Source organism: Notolepis coatsorum (assembly GCF_963971535.1).
Source record: "Notolepis coatsorum genome assembly, chromosome: 3".
NCBI classification, from domain to species: Eukaryota; Metazoa; Chordata; class Actinopteri; order Aulopiformes; family Paralepididae; genus Notolepis; species Notolepis coatsorum.
In genome coordinates, this window is record NC_140167.1 from 165,098,433 (window position 1) to 165,124,093 (window position 25,661).

At 42.6% G+C, this 25,661-nt stretch overlaps 1 protein-coding gene across 1 annotated transcript in view; it reads right to left on the bottom strand.

Moving 5' to 3' along the window:
- The window catches only part of ifih1 (interferon induced with helicase C domain 1), a 128,473-nt gene that overhangs the window by 57,789 nt on the left and 45,023 nt on the right, over window positions 1-25,661 (bottom strand). Inside the window, exon 6 of the mRNA XM_084309410.1 lies at window positions 5,526-5,739. Within this exon, the coding sequence (XP_084165536.1) occupies window positions 5,526-5,739 (214 nt within the window). The remainder of the gene's footprint in view (window positions 1-5,525; window positions 5,740-25,661) is intronic.

Sequence of the window (25,661 nt, forward strand, 5' to 3'; positions counted from 1 at the left end):
TGCACACACCCACACACATCCCAATATATCCCAACATTTTCTTCAGCGTACAGACACAATTGACAGTCAAATGCATACGCTCAGCCTCTCCTCCCCCACAGTACATATTGCATTTCCCAGTCCCCAGGCATTCTTGAACATCATGTCTCAGAGAAAAATACATAAACTCCAACCTAAGGCGCACAGAGATCATTCCCCTCAACATTGCCACTGAATCCGTAGGACCAATGCCCCTGATCGTATTCCTGTGGGTTACTTACCCTGACCATATGAAATTCAGTAGCATACTTACAGCCTAATTACGCACTGAATACATATGCAAACAGAAAAGAGCGGGGAGAGAGAAGAGAGAAAGAGTAGAGAGGAGAGACTACTACTACTACCTATCATGCTAATAAGTCTATACTACTATGCTACTATACTTATACTACTACATGTCTATACTACTATACTTAAACTACTACCTATCATGGTAATAAGTCTATACTACTATGCTACTATACTTATACTATTACCTAGCATGCTAATATGTCTATACTACTATGCTACTATACTTATACTACTACCTATCATGTGAATATGTCTATACTACTGTGCTACTACTATACTTATACTACTACTGTACCTAACATGCTAATATGTCTATACTATTATGTACTCCGAGTGTATCACTCAAGTTTGATAAAAAATGTGGGAGGGCGACAGTGGCTCATGAGGTAGAGAGCGGTCATCTGGTAATCGGAAGGTTCCCGGTTAGATTCCCACTCCTCCCGGGCAGCGTGTCGAAGTGTCCTTGAGCAAGACACTTTTAACCCCTAACTGCTACCGATGAGCAGGTCGGCACCTTGCATGGTCGCCTCCGCCGTCGGTGTGTGAATGTGTGAGTGAACGGGTGAATGTGAGAAAAAAAATACTAAAGCGCTTTGGATAAACCCCTATATTTAAAGAAATATATATATTTACCCAGCGCAGGTTCGCTGAGCACAGATGCTCTTTTTCAGGAACGCCCTGCTTCACATTCACACAGTTCCATTCACACCTGGGAGCTGCCCAGTACAACCACAGTCGACACCATTGGCCACTGAGCAACTCCACTGGAGCAGTTGGGGGTTAAGTGCCTTGCTCATGTACCCGGTGCTGCTAACTGGCTCTATCGTTATGAGAGCTAACGTTGCTACCTATATGTAACTGGAGCTGCTAACTGGCTCTATCGTTATGAGAGCTAACGTTGCTACCTACTGTACCCGGTGCTGGCTAACTGGCTATCGTTCCTGTTTAAACAAAAAAATTTAATAAATGGGAGCTTCCTCAAACAGCCATCTCGTTCCCGACAATCCCCTCTGTGCACGAACCCTTACATATGGTAATTAAACATTAAAACACCTGCGGCTTATAGTCCAGTGCGGCTTATATGTACACATCACTCAATTTAGCTGCTGCGGCTTATATTCAGGTGCGGCTTATAGTGCGAAAAGTACGGTAATCTACCTACCTCAGTTGTAAAAAAAAAAAAAAAAAAAAAAATTCAAAAATTCAAATAACCACATTTTCGACAGTTTTCGGCTTGCCATTGCCCCGACTGCTTTGTTGTTGAATCAAGTCAAATCCTAAGTAAGCATATATTGTGCGTGTGAACGTTGACAAGAAAAAAAATAGTTAAAACTTTTTTTGAAATAGTGTACAAAAAATTTTATAATAAAAAAAATGTATTATCGGAGCTATCAATACTTTTATCAGGTTTATCGGGATGACGTCATAATTGCTGATATCGGCCCGATAATTATCGACCCGATAATTATCGTGCATCCCTAGTTATAACACACAGTTTGGGGACACTGGAGAACGGGGATTCCTGTGTTTTGGTTGAGAAACGTTGGACAGACGACCGCGATCAATATTTGGAATGGCGATCAGGAATTGGATTATTCTTTTTGCAGTACATCAGATGTGAGGTAAGGACTCTATGTTACCAATCTTGGGTTAATCCGATGTTTTTTTCGTAACGCTCACAACGTGTCTGTGTGTGTGTGCCGTTGGCGCCGACCAAAGCACGGAGGGGAGACTTTTCCTCCCCCGCTATCGTGCGTACATGATGAAACATAATACCGATAATCTAGCGTTTATTTCAGAATGAATCAGAAATCAAGCGACAAATGGCACGAGTTCTAAGGAATGCATTGAAGCGCCGTTTGCTGGAGTTTATTGGGATTCGACAGGATCACTCTAAAACTATACTCATATTCACCACGGTATAAAACGGAAATGTATGTATGAAAAAAGTATCTGTTTTTTGCATGTTGACCGGAAGAAACTCACTGACAATGGACGTGTTTATTAGATCCATAGCTATAATATTTAATATAGTTTTTAGCCCTGCAAACACCGCACCCACCCCTATTCTTTAAAGCGCTGGCCTTCTTACCACAAGGTAAACAGCGACCTCTAGGCGCTCAAAGTGTTAAAGTAGAAAAACAAAATTAATCTGTAAAATAATACAGTGAATTTCCAGTGAAAAAACATAAATTTGTTACAGTGTGCTGCCGTACAGAACTTGTAAGTCTCTTTGGATACAAGCGTGCAGCTAAATGACTACATGTAAACGTAAGACCACAGACACTCTTCCTGATGAACAGCTCAGAATAAATACATACAGCAGCGAGAGAGAGTGAGGAAGCGTCCACGCGTAGAAATACAACCAGGTTGACACAAATGTGTCCCCGAGGAGAGCGAGAGAGAGAGAAAACGTGAGGCGTGTGGAAGAGTCTGCGTGATATGCAGTGATCAAGGCTCTCATGTGGGTTTTGATCAGGCGCTGACGGCTTCAACAGACGCGCGGCCAGGGATCCCTGCAGAAACGCACAACAAGGAGGAGAAACAAGCCCTCGGGCGTCTCGGTAAACAGCATATGTTCCTCCGAGAGGGCGACTCCACCTTGGACTGGTGTCAGCGCCAGCGACGAGCCAGCGGCAGAACCAGGAGACTTTGACAAGAACCTGTCATGTGTATCGTCAGGGGAGACGCCGTGATGAGACCTCCTGTTCGCTGCCTATCCCCCAAGACGCTTAGCCGCTATACTGTAGCTCTTAAGTAGCCCTGGGCCTATTTAATTTTGTAATTCTATTATGTAATTCTATTTTGATTTAGTTTATATTCCATTAAATTTACATTTTATTGTATTCTACTGTAATTCCTTGTAGCTATGTGTAAACTACTTGGCAATAAAGACATTTTTCTTTCATGTTTCTTTTCTTTTTAACACGCTGCTATCCTTGCACTTTATTGATGTTTTTGATTGATGTTGAAGCACTTTGTGACCCTGGTCTGTGAAAGGTGCTATATAAATAAACCTTACTTACTTACCTTACTTCTGATCTGATTCTGATTCTGAAGTGATCCTGTCGATGAATCAATGGAAGATAACGATAAGGATATCTTATATCTTTGTTTGGGGGGAATTATGCCGTGATTAAGATACGATCAGGCAAACAATGAAAGCTATCCCACTGCCTAAGTCCAACTGGATGATGTGTTCAGTGCCTTCAGTAGCCTTTACACATGTTAAATGGTGCATTTATATAACAGCTTTTATCCAAAGCGCTTTACAATTTTGTTCCTCACATTTTACCCATTCACTCACACACACACTGACAGCGGAGGCAACCATGCTGCCCGGGAGAAGTGGGAATCGAACCGGGAACCATCTGATTACCAGACGACCGCTTTACCTCCTGAGCAACTGTCGCCCCCCGTTAAAATAGTCTGCACGTTCTGCACAATCTTCTTACCTATATTACCTCCCACCTCTTGCAGAGACAAGTCGCATTTCTTTCCTCTCTCCCTAGGCCTTCAAGGCTGTTCCTACCGCCGCCTCTACTGCTCCATGGAGCCCGACGCTGCTATGCTCTGCTTCGTGCCGGTGGCCGGACTATACTCAAATCAACTCTAAATGGATCTAATCAGTGGATTGCATATTTTCTTCAAGAAGCAGAATAAGGCTAACCGTCTCTGCCTATTGGGACATCATAATCAGGCTACCAACTTGAAGACGTGGTCATTTTTGGATTATCGAAGCTTTTGGACTGCAATAAGAAGATTTTGGATCTGTTTACCGCGCACAGGATCTACCAAAATGAACTGATAAGACACTTGGACACTTGGACTAATAATGCATTCAGTCATTTGGACGGAGTTGTTAAAACTCACTCCACTCAAATCAATAGAGTTATATTTCACTCTATTCAAATCAAATTTAAAGTGACGTGGCTGGGATAAATGGGCCAGTCAGTCAGCCAAAACAAATTCCTGGACCAAGGTCGAAACAGGGAGCTGCTGGAGTCGAAGGCCCTCTGGGAGATAAGAGTGGCGAGCGGCTTCCCCACCCGCAATCCCTACCTCCCCCACCCAGGACTTGGCTTGTGCACTCCCCCCCACCTCCCCCCCCCCCCCTTCCTCTGCATTGGCGCTGCACTGTCGGCTGCCTCATGTGAGGGATCACTCCCCCCCCCCCTACAGCCCTGTAACAACCCCAACCCACTCCCCCCTCCTTCCGTAAATGGCGCTGCCTATGACGGCTGCCAGTCTGTTTGCGGTGGTGAATATGCATATGTTTGTCTCAAGGCTCTGTACCATTATTACTATCTAAAATGTAATAATTGTGGAATATTACTGTAATGAGCTGTATGTGTATGATCCAAGCGTCCTATGATCCTCATAGGAGCATAACAGAAAAAAGCATTCCATGTGAAGGTATTCTGTATCTTTGCATGTCAACTAATAAAGAAACTTGAACTTGAACTTGAAACTTGAACTTGATGATCTGCCGTTTCTGATCTGTGTTTTTTTGTTAACTATGTTTTTGTGTGATGAAGCCAATATTGTGTGTATATGTGTGTGTGTGTGAGTGTGTGTGTGTTAGTGTGAGTGTGTGCGAGTGTGTGTGTGAGTGTGTGAGTGTATGTGTGTGTGTGTGTTAGTGTGTACACAATAAACTTGTATTTGTGTTGCATCTCGCTGTATTCATTCCAACACGTATGGAATTCGCCGTCAACTAAAACACAGACTTCTTCAATCAACATCTGAAATGCATATATAAAAATAAAATAAAATAAAACAGTAACCTTCTTACTGTCTTCTACTATCATGCACTCTTCCTACTATACTAATATGTCTCTATTACTATATGCACTCAACACTGCAGCGCCCCAAGTTTCAGCACTGTTTGATGATCATTGTTACTCAGCTGTAAGAGTCGTACCCTTCCTGCAGACTCGTCGTACAGAACTTGTAAGTCGCTTTGGATATTAGTATAAGTATAGTAGCATAGCAGTATAGACATATTAGCATGATAGGTAGTAGTATACGTATAGTAGCATAGTAGTATAGACATATTAGCATGATAGGTAGTAGTATACGTATAGTAGCATAGTAGTATAGACATATTAGCATGATACAGTAGGTAGTAGTATAAGATGATGACAAAATGTCAATGTCAATGTAAGTAAAGATCAAATGGAAACGTCCGGTACCGGCTAACCGGATCCCCTCGTCCTCCCCGCCGGTGGCCAGCTCCAGGTGGTTCTGCAGGAGCTGCGCCGTGCAGACGACCACGTCGTTCCTCTGGACGATCTGCGAGAAGGAGATCTTGTGCTGGGAGTCTCCGCTGACCCGCTCCACCTTGTAGTCATGGGGCTTGAGGAAGTGCCGGAACTCTGTGGAGAAGAGCTGCTCGACCAGGGGGACCTGGAGGAGGCCACGGCGTCGAGAGAAGAGAGAATACAAGTACTTTATTGATCCCCAGTGAAAGATAACAGTGTTTCTAGCCTTTGATCATTTAATCCACTCGTCACCTGTGGTTCCGTGGCTCTCCCCATCTGCGTTGTGTTTGTTTTCAATACTTCACATTGGCTGTCTCACACTGTATCAACCCTGTTAGTACATCCGTAATCAGAAGAAAACGACACTGGCCATGTGATCTCTTTCCTGGTTTATTTTCATAAACATAGCTTCGTACAAGATGTAACCCATTCTGTAATGTCCTTGAACAGTCTTTGAAGAAAACCTAAATTCATTGTTCTCGACCGTCTCTTCTGCCATTAGTCCAATGGTTTTGAGGCCTCGTCATCAGCCAAAACCTCCCCTGTTAGCCGAAACTAGCGATGACGTGGCATTCCCTTCCTCCCCACGGGGGGGGGAGGAGGAGAGGAGGGATCGTTTCAAAGTCTCTGATCAACGCGTCTGCTCGCCTCCGCATCGTGTCTTAATCTGGCTAGTCTTCTGAAGACCCCACAGTTTACCGTCTTCAAGTCTCGCGATGTCGACCTCTCTCTCGTGACTGTTACTATGGCAACGGCACTTTTGACCCAAATCACTATAGCAACGGCGATGTTGATATTACTGCACTTCTTACCCCAAAACAAACGCTGTGGCTTGGTAATGCACTTTCTCAAGATCGAGTAACCTTGACGCTGGGGCTATCAGCTGTTGATGTTAACAGCACAGCCCTAATCCTCATCTGCTGCTATTAGTCTGCTCAGCTGCTAACACACACTTTCTCTCTGTTGTCCTCCTCCTCTGAGATGGCTATGAGTAGATGCTGTCATCCATTATATTATACACATTGAAAAACGAGGCTACTTCCTTCACCAGGGACATTTATTTATTTCTTTATTTTGCACCATTTCAGCAAAACAGTAACAAATCGAAACATTGACCATGACAGAAAGTGTATATAAAAGGTGCTGAGTAGAGGCAAGAGACCCAGATGGGCCTATTAAATCATTGGATAAAAAAAAAAAACAGAAACAAAAGTAAAGTGAAATAAGTTCATAAAATTTTTTTATGATAATAATAATAACAATAATAATCAAAGTAATAATAATAACAAAAACAACAACATTAACACATTAACACTTTCTTTGCCACGCTTAAGTACATCATTATACCATCCTCTGCCAGCTCTATTTGTCTATGGAGAAGTTCCCCTTCTTTGCAGGGCTATAACTTTTTAAATTGTATTGCTAAATTGACATTACTATGGCCCATTCAACGTCAATTATCTATCATTCAGGATGTAGGAACGTTATACTTTTTCATTCACATATTCATACTAAAATACGGTCTAAAGTATAAATATGTTTTTATCGTTTTCTGCAGCATTCTGCAGAACGTGATTTATAGCCCTAAATGCATTATATTGATGATCAAATACAGTTTGATAGCGATCTGCGCAAGATCATTTTTTTTAAATGGACGTGCTTCTAGAAGTTACTACTTATAATCTGATGTTGACCGGATGGGGGGGGGGGGGGGGCGTTTATAATTCCGTGGCCAACGTTAGATGATTCATCTAGTGTGGGTGATATGATCATTAGAGCAGTTTGTATCGAACATGGTAAAAAAAACGCTGAAACTTACCCCAGTCTCCTCGGGCCGTTGGGCGATGAGCGTGGAGCAAAACAGATTCCTATTATGGGATGTTGAAATATGCGATCCATCTCCAGGTTGTATAATAGTATATACGTCCAAATCATGTTGTTTATCGAGTTATTGGTAACAGATCGCTATCCATTGTGTCGAGCTCGAGTCCCGGGACATATAGCGAGTGGTCGGACCGAATTAGGATGAGCACCAGTTTCCGTTTCCGGTTTCCGGTTTGGGCGATCCGCCGATCGGCCACCAGATGGCGCTCTTGAACCGTTGGAGAGTTGAGAGGGGATCAACAGTAGATCTCAAGTCTCCGCGGGAGAAATATGATTGCGATCACAGATTTTTGAAATATTGATCTCAATGACGTGTTACGGCGTCATTGGCAGAATTAGCATGGCGGGGAATGACGTGTTAAGGCGTCCTTGGCGATTAAAGTGTTAATTGCCAAGAACGAGTATACTCGTTATTGCCCGCCATGCGAATAACTCGTTTTTGGGATCGTTATTTAGTTTATTCGCTATATCTATTCATAATTCATGGCTGCAGCCTCTGCAGACCCTTCAGACCCTGTCTGAGCTGGCAGACGGTCAACACCGCCCTCTACTGCCTTGCGGAGCTATTGCACTCCATTGAAAATGGTCTGGTGTGTTTTCTGAGCCGATCTGAGCCGTGCGGGCGGGGTTTAAATACGCAGGCGAGGCAGACCTTTACAACGACGGCATGGAACACTAACCCCGCCTGCCCGTTCATATGTAACGCTCGGTAATGTCGGGGACACGATCGCTGTGGATAACTGGAATGGCGGTCCGATAATTGGATTTTTTGCATTACATCAGAGACCAGGTAAGGACTCTATATATAAAACCTTGCGTTGATCTGATATTTCTTTCTCGCGCGATCAAAGCTATCTGTGTGGACTCTGTGTGTGCTTTCTACCGTTGGCTGCGGTGGGGGGGGGGGGGGGGGGGGCGCCCCGCTGCGATGACCATTTCATGTATGCACGAGGAGATATAATAATGATAATCTAGCATTGATTTCAGGATGATTAAATAATCATCATTAGATAATCTGTTTTGTGCATGTTGACTGGAAGCAACTCACTGACAATCGACGGGTGTATTAGACCCATAGCTTAGCTATAATATAAGATATATTTTAAGCACTCGCAAATGTTGCAGTCTAAAACTATATCCATTGATTAAAGACCTGGCGCTGAAGGGGGATAAGCGCCCCCTGCTGCTGGCGGTCAATGTGTTAATAATTAGTCTAAACAAGTTGAATGAATGAATGAATGAAAACTTTATTTAACAGATTGCAGAATGGGTACAATACAGTACGGCTCAATACATACAATTGTTAAGGGGATGCAGACCTGAGAAAGACGTTTGTCTTGTTTCCATCAGGGTCCCCCATTTTCAATTCATATAGACATATATGACATACATGACATACAGATAGTCAGTACTGCTACATCTATACATTTATGACATACCAGATTTGCAAATACAGTACTGTTTGTGATACAGAAGGAGTCAAGAAAAGGGAGTATATACATTTGACGTAGAAACTGTACATTGGAGGTTGGGTGGGGGGGGTTGGGTACATTGGGATATTGACAACCATACTGGGTAATTTACATTGGAGGTGGTTGGGGGGGGGGGGGGGGGGGCGGGGGGCACACTGTATAAACAAGTAACACTGTACATTGAGGGGGGGGGGAGGAGACACTGTACAAACAAACACAATTGTACATTGAACTATTGACAAAACCATACTAGGTAAATGACTGTACATTGGAGGGGGTTGGAATGATTGGGTTAGGATATTTACAGGGGCCAGTGTTGAATTGCAGTCTCCCGTAGGTGTCCCTTGAGAGAGGTTTTGAAAGTGGGTAGTGATCCACATTCCTTTACAGCTTTGGGTAGGGCGTTCCACATTGATGTGGCATAATTGCGAAACGTGTTTAGTCCCTTATTTGAGCCGAATCTGGGTTTGACATGATTTGTGGAGCTCCCTCTGGTGTTGTGATCGTGGTATTCACTGACCTTTGGGAAGTATTTTGACATGTACATGGGTACCTTGGTCGTGTAGTGTATCTTGTAGACCAGGCCCATTGCAAGTTGTTGTACTCTGTCGTCTACTCTAAGCCATCCTAGGTTGTCGAAGTGGGCAGGGGTGAGGTGGGTTCTAGGAGTAAGGTCAAGCAGTAGTCTGACCAGTTTGTTTTGAGATGTTTGTAATTTTGTTTTTAGCGCCTTTGAGGTGCTTTGGTACCATGAGGTGCAAGCATAGTCGTAGTACCCCTGAATGAGTGCTCCTGCCAGAGTCTTCAGGGTGTTCTTGTTTACCAGAGAGGAGATCCGGTACAAGAATCGAGTTCGTTGGTTGACTTTTTTTATTACATTGGATGCCATTTTGTCACAGGAGAGATTAGCCTCTAGGATGGACCCCAGGTAGGTAATTTCATCTTTCCTTGTGACAATATTGTCACCCACTGTAACTGAGAAGCCGTCGGTCTTGCTGAGTTTGTTATTTGAACCGAAGAGAATGGACTCTGTTTTGCCCATGTGTAATGATAGTTTGTTATCAGCGAGCCATATGCAGATTCTGCCTAGTTCCGAGCTGAGGGTTTTTTCAACCTGTAACTTGTTCTTGTCAGAGACCAGCAGGGCTGAGTCGTCCGCAAACAGGAACAAGTTGCAGTCACAAGCTGACGACATGTCATTTGCATAAATTAGGAACAGTAGCGGTCCTAGTATGCTTCCTTGTGGAACACCACAGCTCACTGTGAGGGGGGGGGATAGGGTACCGTTTACCTCCACCATCTGTTCCCTCCCCTCAAGGTAGGATTGCATGAAACTGAAACATGAAACTGTAAAACAAAGTGACATTAATGGTTTTATGAGATTGAAGCTATTCATTTAATAATGTATATTTAAGCTTGGATTTGAGTGATGAAATAGATTTTTAATTATGGAGGGTTTTGAATTCCAAATTGTAGGACCTCTAAATCTTATACTGAACTGACCTAATGTTGTGCAGAAGAAATTACGATGAATATTATTTGATTGCTTTGTTGGATATGAATGAATACTGGAGTTTGATATGAACAAATTATGGAAAACAATAGGAAATAAATCTAAATTAAAAGTGCAGTTAAACATAAAAATACATATCTGGTATTAAGATATACAGCACCACATTGAACATTCAGTTAGTCAAAAATCTAAAATAATACACATTTTAAATAGCAGAGAATTGACACATTTTACAGTCTAATCAAGATTAGAAACGGAAAACAGACCGACTTGAAATTCTAAGAAGTGGGACCATTTCAACAATTTTGGGGTGAGAGTTTGACGAATAACCAATAAGTGGACTGCATTTCATGTTTATGTAATGTAAAATGCTTCTGAGTAAGTAAAATTAAATTACATGACGTACCATAAGGAGGGAATACATGCCTGCAACATTCCCTTTGGACCCGCAAATTAAAAAGAAATGATCAATTCATTAATCATTAACACATTGAGTGCCAACGATGAGAAATCTCGTTGTTGGCCGCCATGCATTCAGTGCCAATGACGAGAAATCTCGTTATTTAATCATTTTCTTTTATTAGCGATATCCATTCATTTTTCATCAATCCAGCCTCACGTTATCATTGGGACTGTCTATGAGCTCGAAAAGGGCAAATACCGCCCCCTATCGTCTCCTGGATGGTATTGCACCCATTGGAATGGACTCAATGAAAATGCATGTGAAAAAAAAACTCCGGATTCCACATTTTACTTCTCAGGCATGTAACTGGAGACTATTGCATTCATTGAGGCAACCGAAAGCAGCATGGATTATCTGTTTCGAGGTCTAACATTGGATCAATAAACCCGATCGATATTTGGAATGTCGATCAGGAATTGGAATAATCTTTTTGCAGAACATCTGATGTGAGGTAAGGAATCTATTTTACCAGTATTGGGTTAATCAGAGTTTTTTTCATAGCGATCACAACGTGTCTGTGTGTGTGTGTGTGCGTGCGTGTATGACGTTAGCGCTGACCAGGTCATGGATCATCGATTTTTCAGCCCGCTTCTCTAGCGTGCATAAGTACAATATACTATCGATAATCTAGCGTTTATTTTAAAACGATTAAAAATTACAACGTTTTTGTGTATTCCACTAAAGAGCTATTATCGCGGATTTTTCTGGAATCACTAAAAATCTTCAAAACTATACAGGGTATCTGCAGGTTTAGCCCAGTCAGATTTAAGGCTTTTTAAGACTTTTTAATGCCACTCAGAATTAAATGTAATACCAATTTCACAATAACAAAATGGCAAAAATCATGCAACGACACCAATTAGTTTAAGTTTAGGGACACATTGGTCCAAAGATGTTTATTAAAACATAACTTGGAAACTTAAAAATCTTGCACTTAAAGGAGTAACTGGATTGGATGAATTTCAACAAAGGGGTGACCAAACATAAATAGCAAATATAGCTATACAAAATATACCAGGGGCTAGGGATGCCCCGATCACGTTTTTTGCCACCGATACCGATCACCGATCGTCGTGAGCCATATCGGCCGATACCGATCCGATACCGATCGTTTTTGATTAAAAGAAATTAAAATTTATTTTATATAAATTTTTTTCTTTTTTCTTTATAAAATATATATATTATATAATTAGACTTGTACTTGTATTATCTGCGAGACATCGCCACCATGCAATAAGCTCCACTGTCTGTGTGTACTCTAGTAGCCTCCAGCTACGGCCAGGATTCTCCGGAGCTGCAGCTGGACCTATACTCGAGTAGCCTCGAGCTACGGCAAGGATTCTCCGGCGCTGCAGCTGGACCCTAGTATTGGTATAACGTTAAATCACATTCACAAGCCCTCAGCTCGAATACGCATCTAATCAGTGTTATAAGACATTGATATCAGGAGCTATCTGTAGCTACTGCTAGCCGGATATATAACGTTAATACAACGCCTCAGTGAATTATTTAGTTCAATGGGACATTTCGTTTTGAACAGTGAACTAGCTTGCGCTAACGTGAGCTAACAGCTAACAGGTATCATACACTCTACTAGACTTTGTGGAGCGTTTGTTTATGTCAGGAGCTATCGGTAGCTGGCCGACTAGATACCGTTCGGTTAGACAATGCCTCATCATGTATTAAACTAAAAGTGAATAGTTGACTGGGTCGTTTTGTAACGGTAGCTAAGCTAATGTTAGCTCAAGGAGACGCCGTCCTCCCGTGTCCCGTCTCACTAGACTAGACCCGTGTTTACATGCGTACGGGAGGGGCTGGAGGAATGAGCAGACGCCGCACCAGCGGTGTCTGAGACAGAACTCAGCGACAGCGTGTGAGATCGGAGATTTGATAAAGTCAAACTGTATCTCCCGTTAACAGTTTTCCCCCAGATTTCATAATAAAACATAAGATGACATGGCATTTTATCTTTCCTTTCTATGGCATTTTTAAGACCTCTGAAAATGGATTTAAGACATTTTAAGACAAACTAAGGCCTTAATTATTGATAAACAAATTTAAGACCTTTTAAGACTTTTTAAGGATCCGCGGACACCCTGCTATACTCGTATTCAAAACGGTATAAAACGGAAATGTACTGATGAAAAAACTATCCGTTTCGTACATGTTGACTGCAAGCAAGTCATTGATAAGCTACGGTTGTATTAGACACATAGCCATAATTTAAGATATAGTTTATGCATTCGCAAATATCCCCGTCCTCTCATTGACTAAAGCGCTGGCACTCAAGCGATAAATAGCGCACCCCCTTCTGGCAATCAAAGTGTAGAATAAAATAGAATAAAAATGGAATAAAATATACAGTAAATAAATACAGTAAAAATATACTGAGGTCTACTGTAGGTGTAGTATTGCACAGTGCTGTTTCAAAAGTAAGAGTCCAGGAAGATGGTAACTGTCACTCTGTGCTCAGTGATGCATTGTATAGTCTGATGGCTGTTGGAATGAAGGACTTCCTGTGCCGTTCAGTGGTGCATTTAGGTAGTGTGAGCCTAGCACTGAACATGCTCCTCCTGTCAGCCAAGTCTGTGTATAGTGAGTGGGAGGGGTTTTCCCTGATGGCCTGGAGCTTAGCAAGGCTCCTCCTCTCCACCACCCTCGCTAGGGAGTCCAGCTCCACCCCAACCACGCTACTGGCCTTCCTGACCAGCTTATCCAGCCTGTTGGTGTCCCCTGCTCTCAGTCCGCTGCCCCAGCAGGTCACAGCGTACAAGAAGGCGCCCGCCACCACCGACTGATAGAACATCCTCAACATCCTTGTACAGACATTGAATGATCTCATTGAAGAGTCAGCTCTGGCCCTTCTTTTTTTTTTTTTTAAACTTTGACCAGTCAGCTGGTTCTTTTAGCGTTTATCGCTTTTTCTGGTCAAGCATGACCGACAGAAACAGGTTGAATGGGGTATAGATCGGGGGAAAGACACTCTGAGAAAATACGGCGAGTCCGGGAGTCGAACTCGTGTACCCCAGATCCGTGACGCGCACGGTTGTCCCCGACGCCGAAATAGCGTCCGAGGTACGCGGTGAGCTACTGGAGCTCCCCAGCTCTGGCCCTTCTTGTACAGTGCCTCTGTGTGTTTTGACCAGTTCAGTTTGTTGTCGATGTGCACCCGAGGTATTTGTACTCCTCAACCATGTCCACATCGACTCCCCTGATGGAAACGGGGGTCACAGGTGCACTCCTCCTCCTCCCCAGCTCCACCACCAATTCCCTGGTCTTCGCCACATTTAGCTGCAGGTGGTTTTTATCGCACCATGTGACGAAGTCCACTACCAGTTCCCGGTATTCCCTCTCGTCACCGGCCTTTATACATCCCACTATCGCAGAGTCATCAGAAAACTTCTGAAGGTGGCAGGACTCTGACCGATAGTGGAAGTCGTTGGTGTAGACCAGGGGTGGCCAACCAGTCAGAGACTAAGAGCCACAAAAATGACTGTGGTACCACAAAGAGCCACACCATATACCAGCGTTTCTCAACCTTTTTTTTCAGTCACGGCACCCTTCATGTTTAGGTCTCACCCTCTGGCCTCTGAAGTTGCTAATGTCTTTTTTATTTGGGTCTCACAGGGTTAAAAGTACCATGTGAGACCCACGGTTGCAAAATTACAAAATCACTTTTAGCCATTTAAAAAAAGAATGTTTATTTAAAATAAATTAAGCACATGTATAGTCAATTGGTCCTGTTGTTCAGCCTCACAATGCTATTTGATAGTAAATGTATTTATATGTCCCACCCTCTAGCCTCTGAAGTTGCTAATGTCTTTTTAATTTGGGCCTCACAGGGTTAACCTGTTAAGCCAGAGATATACAGTAAAAGTGTATATTTTCAGCATTACGTTTGTTTACCAATGATTTTAATTGTTATTAGTGAAATATAAGATTATAGAAATCTCAGGGCATTGAGTCGGAAACCGGCGCATATTGACAGGAGGAAGTGGCACAGCCAAAAGTGAGTGTAGTATTTTGAAGGAAGAGAGTCAGGGCTTTCGAATTTCGAAAAACTACCCTACCCAGCTCACACCAGCCCCTGTCAATCATCTGACTTCTGGATACACTTTTTTATTTCTCAAATTTTGTGGGATTATCTCCCACAAACCTGAACGTTATTGCCATAAAACAGAACGCAATTAGTTTCTCTACCTTTCTGTGAACGTCTTGCAAAAAACGGTGTTGCAATACGATGAAAAATGGTGGAGAAATTTACATTATAAAAAAGATGGCAGAATTCAGTACTGTGTCTACAAAACCTTCTGTTTAATCATCTTCCCTTTATTCATTTGCTTAGATTTTTCAGGTCTGGTCAATTTTAGCATGGTGTTATTCACAGTCAAAGATAATTTTTTTTTTTTTTTAAATAGAATTGATATTCTCCTTTGGTTCATTACAATTTACTCAAGCCTAGTAACAGACACTATTTCTGACACTGATCCATATATGACCCTGGATTCAGATACCAAGAACATGCAAATTTTTTATTTTTATTTTTTTATGGATGAAAGAGCCGCACATTGACGGGCAAAGAGCCGCATGCGGCTCGCAAGCCGCGGGTTGGCCACCCCTGGTGTAGACGGTGAAAAGGAAGGGAGAGAGGACTGTCCCCTGCGGGGTCCCGGTGTTGCTGACCAGTCTGTCTGACACACAGCTCCGTAGGCGCACGTACTGTGGTCTGCCCATCAGATAGTCAACAACCCAGGACACCAGGGGGGCCTTTACCTGCATCGCCTCCAACTTCTCACCCAGCAGCCCAGGCCTTATGGTATCAAAAGCACTGGAGAAGTCAAAGAACATGACTCTCACAGTGCTCCCCGGTGTTAGATCCTGATCAAACTGGCCAGTATCACGTCTTCGTCTGGTTGGCTCTCCATCCAATTCCTCTGCGTTGTGTCATTTTAATGGGCCTGACGTCTCTCCGACACTGGCTGATAAGATCCTTATCTCCCCCGTTAGTGCAATCCATAAACCATACTAATTCTCCACCTCCGTAAGAATTCGACACTTCGACACTGTGAAATACCTTATGAGGAAAAGCGTCGTTTTATTGCTATAAACAGAAACTCATAATCAGATGTTATCAGATGTTATCAAATTGTATCGTCCTTGAAGAGTCTATTCTAATGATCTTTCGGTGTGTTCGTCTATCGTCCTTTTGTTATTCAGTCCAATAGTGTTCAGGCCTGGTCTTTAGCCTAACCCTCCTCGCGTTAGCCGAAGCTAATGATGATGTGGCATTCTTCCTCAATGAGAGGAGAGAGTGTCTTCTGTGTGATCTCAGTCCTACTCGCTCTTGGTCAGATTCTAGTCTGCCCTACACCCGGAAACACCGTTCGACGTATAGATGTTCGTCGTCGCAACGACGGCCCCGCCTTCTGGTTGTCATGCGACGTGTTGTCATGACAACTGCGTTAATAACCTTTACACACATTTCACGTTTCATTAAGATGAACCTCTCTCCCTCCTGCTCTGGGAGACACTCGCTCTTATCTCAGATGTTCTTACAAGGAATGTCAACAAACATTCTCTCGCTGGCAGTGTGCCTCACAACAATCACCCTGCTCTACTGAACCACCGTCTCCTGCTTCCACCGTCCGCATGCACTTCGACCTCTCTGACCCGGCACCGTTTTAGCTGTGGTCACTCCCCCCAATCTATACATCACATACATTGAAAAAGCACCCCAAATCCTTCACCGGCTTGTCTAGGTGAGTGTAGGCTCGGTTCAGCAGGTAGATGACAGCATCCTCTACCCCCAGTCGGGGCTGGTAGGCGAACTGGAGTGGGTCTAGGTGGGGTTTGATCACCGGGCGGAGTTGCTCCAGGACTAACCTCTCCATGGTCTTCATTATATGAGAGGTTAGAGCCACCGGCCTGTAGTCCTTGGACGTGCTGGGACGCGGGCACTTAGGGACAGGGACCACACAGGAGGTTTTCCACAGTGTCGGGACTCTCTGCAGCCTCAGGCTCATATTGAATATGTGCTGGAGCACATCACACAGCTGAGAGGCACAGGTTTTGAGTACTTTTGGGCTCACCCCATCAGGACCCGCAGCCTTGCCTGCGTGTAACTTGCTCAGCTGTGTACTCACCTGGTCTGCAGAGAGCCACACTGTCTTCGAGCCGCATGGGGGCAGACAGGCTGCACCAGAGATGAGGGGGGGTGGGCAGTTGGGAGGAGGGAGGGGGTTGCTCGAGTTGAAGGGCTGAGAGGTGTGGGGGTGTGCAGGGCAACTGGAGTAGTGTCGGGGGGCGTCTCTACAATTCGTAGCCGCATTTCTGCAGACCCCTCTCTGATTGGTTGAGGCTAGAGATGTTCCGATACCATTTTTCCCTTTCCGATCCGATTCCGATACCTAAGCTTTGGGTATCGGCCGATACCGATATTTATCCGATACCAGTGCATAAATTTTTTTTTTTTTTTAAATTATATAAATTATACTTTTTTTTTTTTAGATACTGTTATACTGTTTTTTTTAGTAATAACTAGAACGTATGGTATTTATTCAACAACAGGTGATTGTATAGATTTGTATTAGTATCATTAATCAATGAGTATGGGCTGCAGCACTGCAGATATACCCTACTCCAATGATCCACACGGACATTAAACGGTGTTGCACTCGCTACTCAGTGGCTCTGCAGATATACCCTATTCAGTCTGTAAGCTAGTGGCAGATAGACCGTTCATGTTGTGATTTTTGATGCAAAATAAATATTCAACATTCTCTTTTGAAACTCCGCCTCAGACTCTTATCCTTTGGCACTTGCTGTACTTTGCTTGCAGGTCTGCAGCCATTATTGCTGGATTATGTGAATAGCACCAACTTTAGACACAGTAACGTTATCAAGCTAAGCTAACTGACCTAGCTCGCCTTCCCGCATCGACATTAAGATAACGTTAGTAATAGTCAGCTAACGCTAGTCCGTAGCTACTTAACTTAAATACAATTCACCGTGGGTGCATTATTGTTGATAGACGGTCACGGACAGTGTTAGGTCCTGGAGAAAGGACAGGCGATCATCTGATTTGATGTAACGTTAAAAGCGGATGTTGTTCCAACTAGCTATCTTTCCAGCTAATGCTATCATAACACCAGCCAAACACATCCCGATTCCCGTCCGAGCTCCCCGTCACACCGCACTGTCGGGGACAATGGAATTTAAGAAAGTGTATCTGCTGTTAAAATGACACAGCATCACACTTTAAAACATGTTCATTTTATAATCCTCACTCTCCGCAGGACTCGGCAGGAGATAAATTACATCATGGGATCGGAGGCTAGAATTTACGTGTACTCGCCGATACCGATACTAGCATTTTAGGCAGTATCGGCGGCATTTCCGATACTAGTATCGGTATCGGAACAACTCTAGTTGAGGCCATTTCTGCAGACCCCTCTCTGATTGGCCGAGCGCGCGCATGCGCATGAGCCGCGACAAGCTCCTCTAGCCAGGAGTCGAAACTCTGTTAAGCTCCAGAGAGAGAGGCTGAAAACCCACAGTTGTTGCCCGACGGATGGGAGCCGAATCCCGGATTCGAGTTTTCTGATGAATAGCCCCAAAACATGGAGGTCGCGAACGCAATTTATACGCAGCGGCATGGAAGTATTGATTACGCCATAACGAATCATTAAAAAAATATACCGTTAACTGGAATATGTTTTGTGTGCCTTTACACATATGTTGGATAGGATTATGTAATTGGTTTGTCATTAAAAACCAATAATAATCGCTCGCCGGCTTCGCTGACCAGAGCTCTCTCAGATTCAAAGTTTTAATTGCAGCCTGGAACATACATGTTTCGGAACCAATGTGTAACTAGACAGTTACAATATAAATAACATTTATATTAATTAACCCAGTTAATGCCTTAAGAGAAAGAGTCTGGTGGTCAATTGCTACGGAAATGTTGTGTCTTACTAATAATAACTAATTCCTTGGTCAATAGAAGTCTTTGTGATACTTTCTGAATATGATTTGGGAACATCAAATGGGCAGGCCGTGAAATAACAACGTTACAATGTACAGTTTCTGACAGCTGGCTGTGTTGTGAAATGTGCATAACGTTATGAATAAACCGCGAAGTCAAGCGAAATAACGTTATACGCGAATCTGGTAGTACATTTCCAATCAGAGAGGGGCTTCGCTCAACCAATCAGAGAGGGGTCTGCAGAAATGGAGCTCAACCAATCAGAGAGGGGTCTGCAGAAATGCGGCTACGAATTGTAGAGACGCTGTCGGGGGGACGGGGACATACTAGCCGGGGCTGCTGTATCTTCAAACCTATTGTAAAACCTATTGTAATGGACTATGAACAGTGCCTGTCAAATGAGCCATACTATTGTCTCCATAGCTATAATACAGAACACACGATGGGTCTACAAACATCGCTAAAATTGTCAATAACGCTGGCACCATTTAGTAAAGATGGCAAAAGCTTATGGCAGTCAATGAGTTAAAGTGTTATTTTATGCATTTGTGGTGGGCCTGTTTGATATTGTTGTTGGACGTCATAAATAAACCCATATATGGGAATTAAACACATTTAATTGAGAGATCAAACAGAGATCACTGACATTGCATCTCAATTGCCCCCCCCCCCCCCCCCCCCCCAGTGGAACCATTGAACATGCAGAGTTTTGAAGTTCTTGATGATTGACTGGGGTTTTATGATCATAGTAAATACAAAAAGAGTGTTTAGACTGAGAGGTTGCAACACCGTGGGGCAGATGTGCATCTTAAAGACTCTGTTCAGTGTTTGGGGCAGGGTTTAAATACTTTGTTCACAGTGTTTGTTTGGGGCAGGGTTTAAATACTTTGTTCACAGTGTTTGGGGCAGGGTTTAAATACTTTGTTCACAGTGTTTGGGGCAGGGTTTAAATACTTTGTTCACAGTGTTTGAGGCAGGGTTTAAAGACTCTGTTCACAATGTTTGAGGCAGGGTTTAAAGACACTGTTCACAGTGTTTGAGGCAGGGTTTAAATACTTTGTTCAAAGTGTTTGAGGCAGGGTTTAAAGACTTTGTTCACAGTGTCTGAGGCAGGGTTTCAAATTTGCACCATGCAACAATTTAAATTATTTACGGATTTAAAGTTTGGAGACGTTCAGTAGGAAAACACTCTCCTTTTTCTGCCAAAGACAGCATGACTTAAGTAATGTTCCGTTCCACCCAGACTCCAGAAATGGAAAACAAAAGTTAGAGTTTTGCTCCAATAGATGTTTCTTAGGTCGGTCACTCTGACCTACTTAATCTCTCAGAGGCCTTCATCATTCATCTCTCTTTTATGTTTGGAAAGACTATTTTAATAAGAACTGGCTTGAATAATGACAGGGGTGTTTTACCCACGCATGCAGAAAGTATGGCATCTGTGCCTAAGTGCAACAAAGCAGAAAAGGGGCGATATCTAAAACTCCAGGCATGTAATTTTGTGGGGACCTGAACCGCACCCAAGAACGAACTGAGACATGGAACTCAACGGGTACAGTGTACAGCTATACCCCGCCCTCTTTTCCTGATCCCACAACTGTCGCTTCCCTTGGGACAAAAGCAACAGTCGTGATTGGAGGATCAAGAAAACATGGTGGGGCTCAAGATAGGTCAATCTTAGTCGATTAGACGTGTTTGTATGCGTCTTTCATATTGAAGAATCCGATAAGCACCAGATAAACACCAGATAAGCACCAGATAAACACCAGATAAGCACCAGATAAGCATCAGATAAGCACCAGATAAACACCAGATAAGCACCAGATAAACACCAGATAAGCACCAGATAAGCACCAGATAAGCACTAGATAAGCAGTAGATAAACACCAGATAAGCACCAGATAAGCACTAGATTGAAGGGCTCCTTCCGTATGGTTTCATGTGGGAAATACAATTGGACAGATTTGCTGATTTAATCAACTATACCAATTAGTCGACAAATTCCTATGACAGCTGCAGAACTCGAGAACTATTAGGAACGTCTGACCACTAAGTGTGTCTGACTCTTTTTTTTTAAACAATATGTTTATTGTTTTGTTTATTTGTCTTTTCTCTTCAAAGAGCAGCTAATAACATTTACAGCATCATTCATTGCAATATATACCCATCAGAAAGACAAAAGGGAGCTTCAATAATAGCCTACATCGTCAACCTACTATGTAATCTGTTCTAAGTATTGCCTAAACCCAGCCCAGCATTTATCAAAGAGATGTGGTTTTTTCTTAAGATTGAACATTATTTTCTCTGATGCCATGTACGAAGAGATTTCACTAAGCCACATAGACATGGGGGGGGATTCAGTGTGTCTGACTCTTAACACTTTGAGCGCCACGCCCGAGATTTCTCGGGTTTACCCCCCGCTGGTTGAATGCCCACTCACGAGAATTCTCGTATTTTTTATCTTTATTTTTTATTAGCGATCTGAAATCATATTGCATCAAGCGAGCCTACGGTTGGATATTCCAGTCACCCCAGGCTCTCAGATGTGAAAAAAGCGCCCCTATCGTCTCCCAGATGGTAAATCACCCTTTTGGATTGGACTCAATGAAAGTGAATGGGATAAAGGATTTCTGACTCCACATTTTACGTCTCACTGATGCAGCCGGGGTTACCAGAGTTCATTCTGGAGCCGCTGAGCCGCGGGGAATCATGTGTTCTACTGTATACACGGTTGATCAATACAATTATCGATTTTTTCGAATGGTGATCAGGAATTGGAATATACCATTTGGATACCATCTGATGTCAGGTAAGGAATCTATGTTATCAGTCTTAGGATAATCAGACTCGTTTTCACGGATATATAAGCGTTTCCACTATATGTGATATTGCTGTTTCACTGTAAAAGCCATCAGGAAATAAGAGCAGCGATTATCAGCGCGCGGCACGAGCGTGCGTGCGCACACATATACTATCGATCATCTAGCGTTTATTTGAAAACGATTCATAAATAGGCCGACAAATGACAACGTTCTGGAATATTCCAGTAAAAGGCGATTATCATAGAATGAGTCGTTTTTTCCGCGAAAACGAGTGATTTTCAAAATGCTATCAAACGGAAATGAAGCGATAAAAAAACAATCTGCCTTGACAATGTTGACTGGAAAATGAGTCTTTGATAAGCGACGGGCAGATTAGACACATAGCCATAATTTAAAACATAGATTAGGCGATATTAAGTTAACATTGGAGTGGGTTTGGGCATCAAGGGGGTAAAAAGGAAAACAAGGCGTGGCATCCAAAGTGTTAACCACCAAATCATGGCGTATATCATGCCAGTTTGGGTCCCTTGTGTATACTGTTTACTTTTACTCATATTTTTATATTGATATCTAATTTTATTGCCTATATTTATGTCTTCCTTCTATTACCCTGCCCATACCTGTACCTCCCCTCCCCCCTCCCCCATGTTGCTATGACGCCCCAAATTTCCCCAAGGGGATCAATAAAGGAATATCTTATCTTATCGTATGACTATTAGTTGACTAAAGATGTCTTAAATTGGGTACAACCCTAACAATTACTCAGCCCTGTTAAATATTCCATCCCACTGTATTGTTATTTTTATTCTAAATGAGTGTATATACTTGACCACATCGTGGACAATTGTACAGCCCTGGCCTATTTTATTTTATAATTCTATTTTATTGTGCTTCTATTTTAATTTAGTTTATATTCCATTTAATTTTATTCTACCGTAATTGTCTGTCGCACCAAATGACCAAATCAAATTCCCTGTATGTGAAAACTACATGGCAATAAACAGGGTTTGTACACCTTTTCCAAGGCAAAATGCAAGCACTTTTCAAGCATTTTCAAGGTGCATTTTCAAGATTTTCCAGCATCTTATGCGGCTGTGGTAAATAAAATATTTACTCAATGATTATTTCACTTCTTCCATCACATTAAATCAGATGTTATTGTGCTATAAAGTTATAAACAACCAAAATTATGTAGACTTGGCATCATATATAACCTGGCTGAGCCCATGTGTTATGCAGTAACCTTACTGTATATCTGTATGTCGTGTATGTCATAAATGTCATGATGAATTGAAAATGGGGGACCCTGATGTAAACAAGACGAAAGTATTGCTCTGGTCTGCATCCCCTTAACAATTGTGTGTATTGAGCCGTACTGTATTGTACCCATTCTGCAATCTGTTAATAATGTTTTCAATCAATCAATCAAACGTGACGAGCCAGGCCAATTTTAGCATGTTAATTTATGGAATATGCAATCTAACAGCTAACGTGAACTTTACAGTAAATTACATGGATAATAATGTTAAGGTAGTTAGTTCATTCCTGTAGGTAAACAATCACTCAAATAATCACCAGATAAAACTTCAATTTCAATCAAATATTTAATGAAAATAAGAGAACAGACTTTGAGGTAGGCAGTCAATCAGCTCCTGGAGCCTTATGTATGTATGTAATGTATACAAAATGTATACAAAATCAAACACTTTTACTTTAAAAGCAAAACATATCTCCTTGAGAAAAAACTGCATCGAACAACACAAAATAGTGCAAACAGGCTGTGGTAAATTAAATATTTACTCAAAATGTGCAAAATAAGAAGTATTTGAGGTAGGCAGTCAATTAGCTCCTTGAGCCTTAAAAAATTAAACACTTTAAAAGCAAAACATATCTCCTTGAGAAAAAACTGCATCGAACAACACAAAATAGTGCGAACATTAATTAAATATTTACTCCAAAAAAGTGCTAAATAATAAGTCTTTGAGGTAGGCAGTCAATCAGCTCCTTGAGCCTTAAATGTATACAAAATCAAACACTTTGTATTGTGCAAAAGAAAAACATCTCCTTGAGAAAAACACTGCATCGAACACAAAATAGTGCAAAAAATATAATTGGCCTAGTTAGACCAAATAGGGCAGGGCCTATTAGGGAGTGTCCTTCAGTTCCTTGAGTTTGTCGGTTAGCTGTTTCTCCACAGTCTCTAGACTTATTTCTTTTTCTTTTGCAGCTCTTCGAAGGCCATTGGACTTTGAGATGAAGCTCAATTTCCCTATAGACTCAGCTTTTTCTGCATTGGCATCAGCAGACTTCAGGAGGACCCTTATATCCTCCTCCATTCTCTTTTTTTTGGCCTTTATCTCGGTTATCTCCTCCATTAGTCCTTTCCTCTTCTGTGCCTTCTGCTTATCTTGCTTTAGATGTTTTTGGTCATCAAGATACATGTGATACTTCTGCCTGGCAGCAGCTGCAGAGAGGAGTAGCTCCTTTGTGTAGGCTATGTTGAGCAGCCCTCCAACACTCTGCACATGGTCATGAATAACCCGCTGGGCAATCAATGAATGCTCTTTGAGGTTCTCCACCATCACTTCTTTGTTGACCGAAAACCCTCTCTCGACAGTGGCTTGACCATGTGAAAGGATCAGGAGGAGTTTTATTACTCCCCATAGATGGCGCCACTCTGCTTTGTTGGATAAACATTCATGATAGAATTCATCCAACCTTCCACTTTCTGGGTTGAAGTTCCTAAAGGGATCCGACACTGACATCAAGCTGTAGTCATAGAAGTGACCAAACTCCCTCAGAATCTCATCACATGATTTCTCTTCAATGCGGCCAGTTTCAACAAGGAGCCGCAGACAAGTGGTGAGTTTCCGGGTGCTTCTCTCTTTGCTCTTGATGAGCTCCCTAGGATCCAGGACAGAGATGCTTCTAACAAGAGGATACTTGAGTGGAGCCTTTTCAAAAAGCTTGGAGACCATCTTCAGCAAAAACACCTTACAGTTCTGCCTGAACTCCAGCCTCAGCCTCAGCATTTGAGTTCTTCTTCATGTGCTCCTGCAGAGCTCGCTCTGTGACAAATCCCACACTCAGTTTGGTGACATCCATGTGGTTGACTGGGTCAGCATAATCAACTTGGAGAAGCTTCACTGTGGTAGTTGCGTCCTTCATGACACTGGGCTTGATGAACTTCTCCATTAGACTCCTCAGCATATTGGTGAGATCCACACTCATAAACGGCAGCATGGGTTTGTCGGTCTGGTATAACTTCAAAAATGGTGTTATTTCCCTAGCCACCATTAGAAAGAAGTTGAGCTTTGCTGGGAAGAGGTCATCTTGAACAATCATCTGAGCAGTCTTGAAAGACTTAGTAGATGGTTCCGTTACTATTTTCGTTTTGGCTGCATTAATGTACATTTTCAGAGAAGGCAAAATCTCTAGTGCACGCTCAGCCACCTCCACATTTTCCAGCCATCGATGACTACAGAAGTCAAGAGGGAAGGACGAGGAACCAGTGACTGCTGTATAGTCCTCCCTACGAGCTGGAACATCTTTGAATAGCCATTTAAGGCTCGACAGAGCATTTCCTAGCTCCCAGTCTGTGGATGCACACCCTCCTCTGAAGGAATTGTGTAGTATATGCAAACCACAGCTTCCTACATTTAGCATCGTCTTGCCTGTTTGTTCTTCTATGTTTTGCTGGGCCAGGGAGAATAGCTTCCAGTTAACATTTGGGCCATCCATAGACAGCTGAATCAGGTTTTGGAAGCCGATATCCGAACACACTGCCTCAACCTTCTCATGTATTTGTTTTGCGGTGTGATGGCCCATGAAAAAAGATGTCAGATACCTTGAGTTTACTCGATTATCATCCCAGAATCTCATGTGCATGTCAAGCTGGCATTTCTTCATTTCCAGATTTAGACTTTCATCAA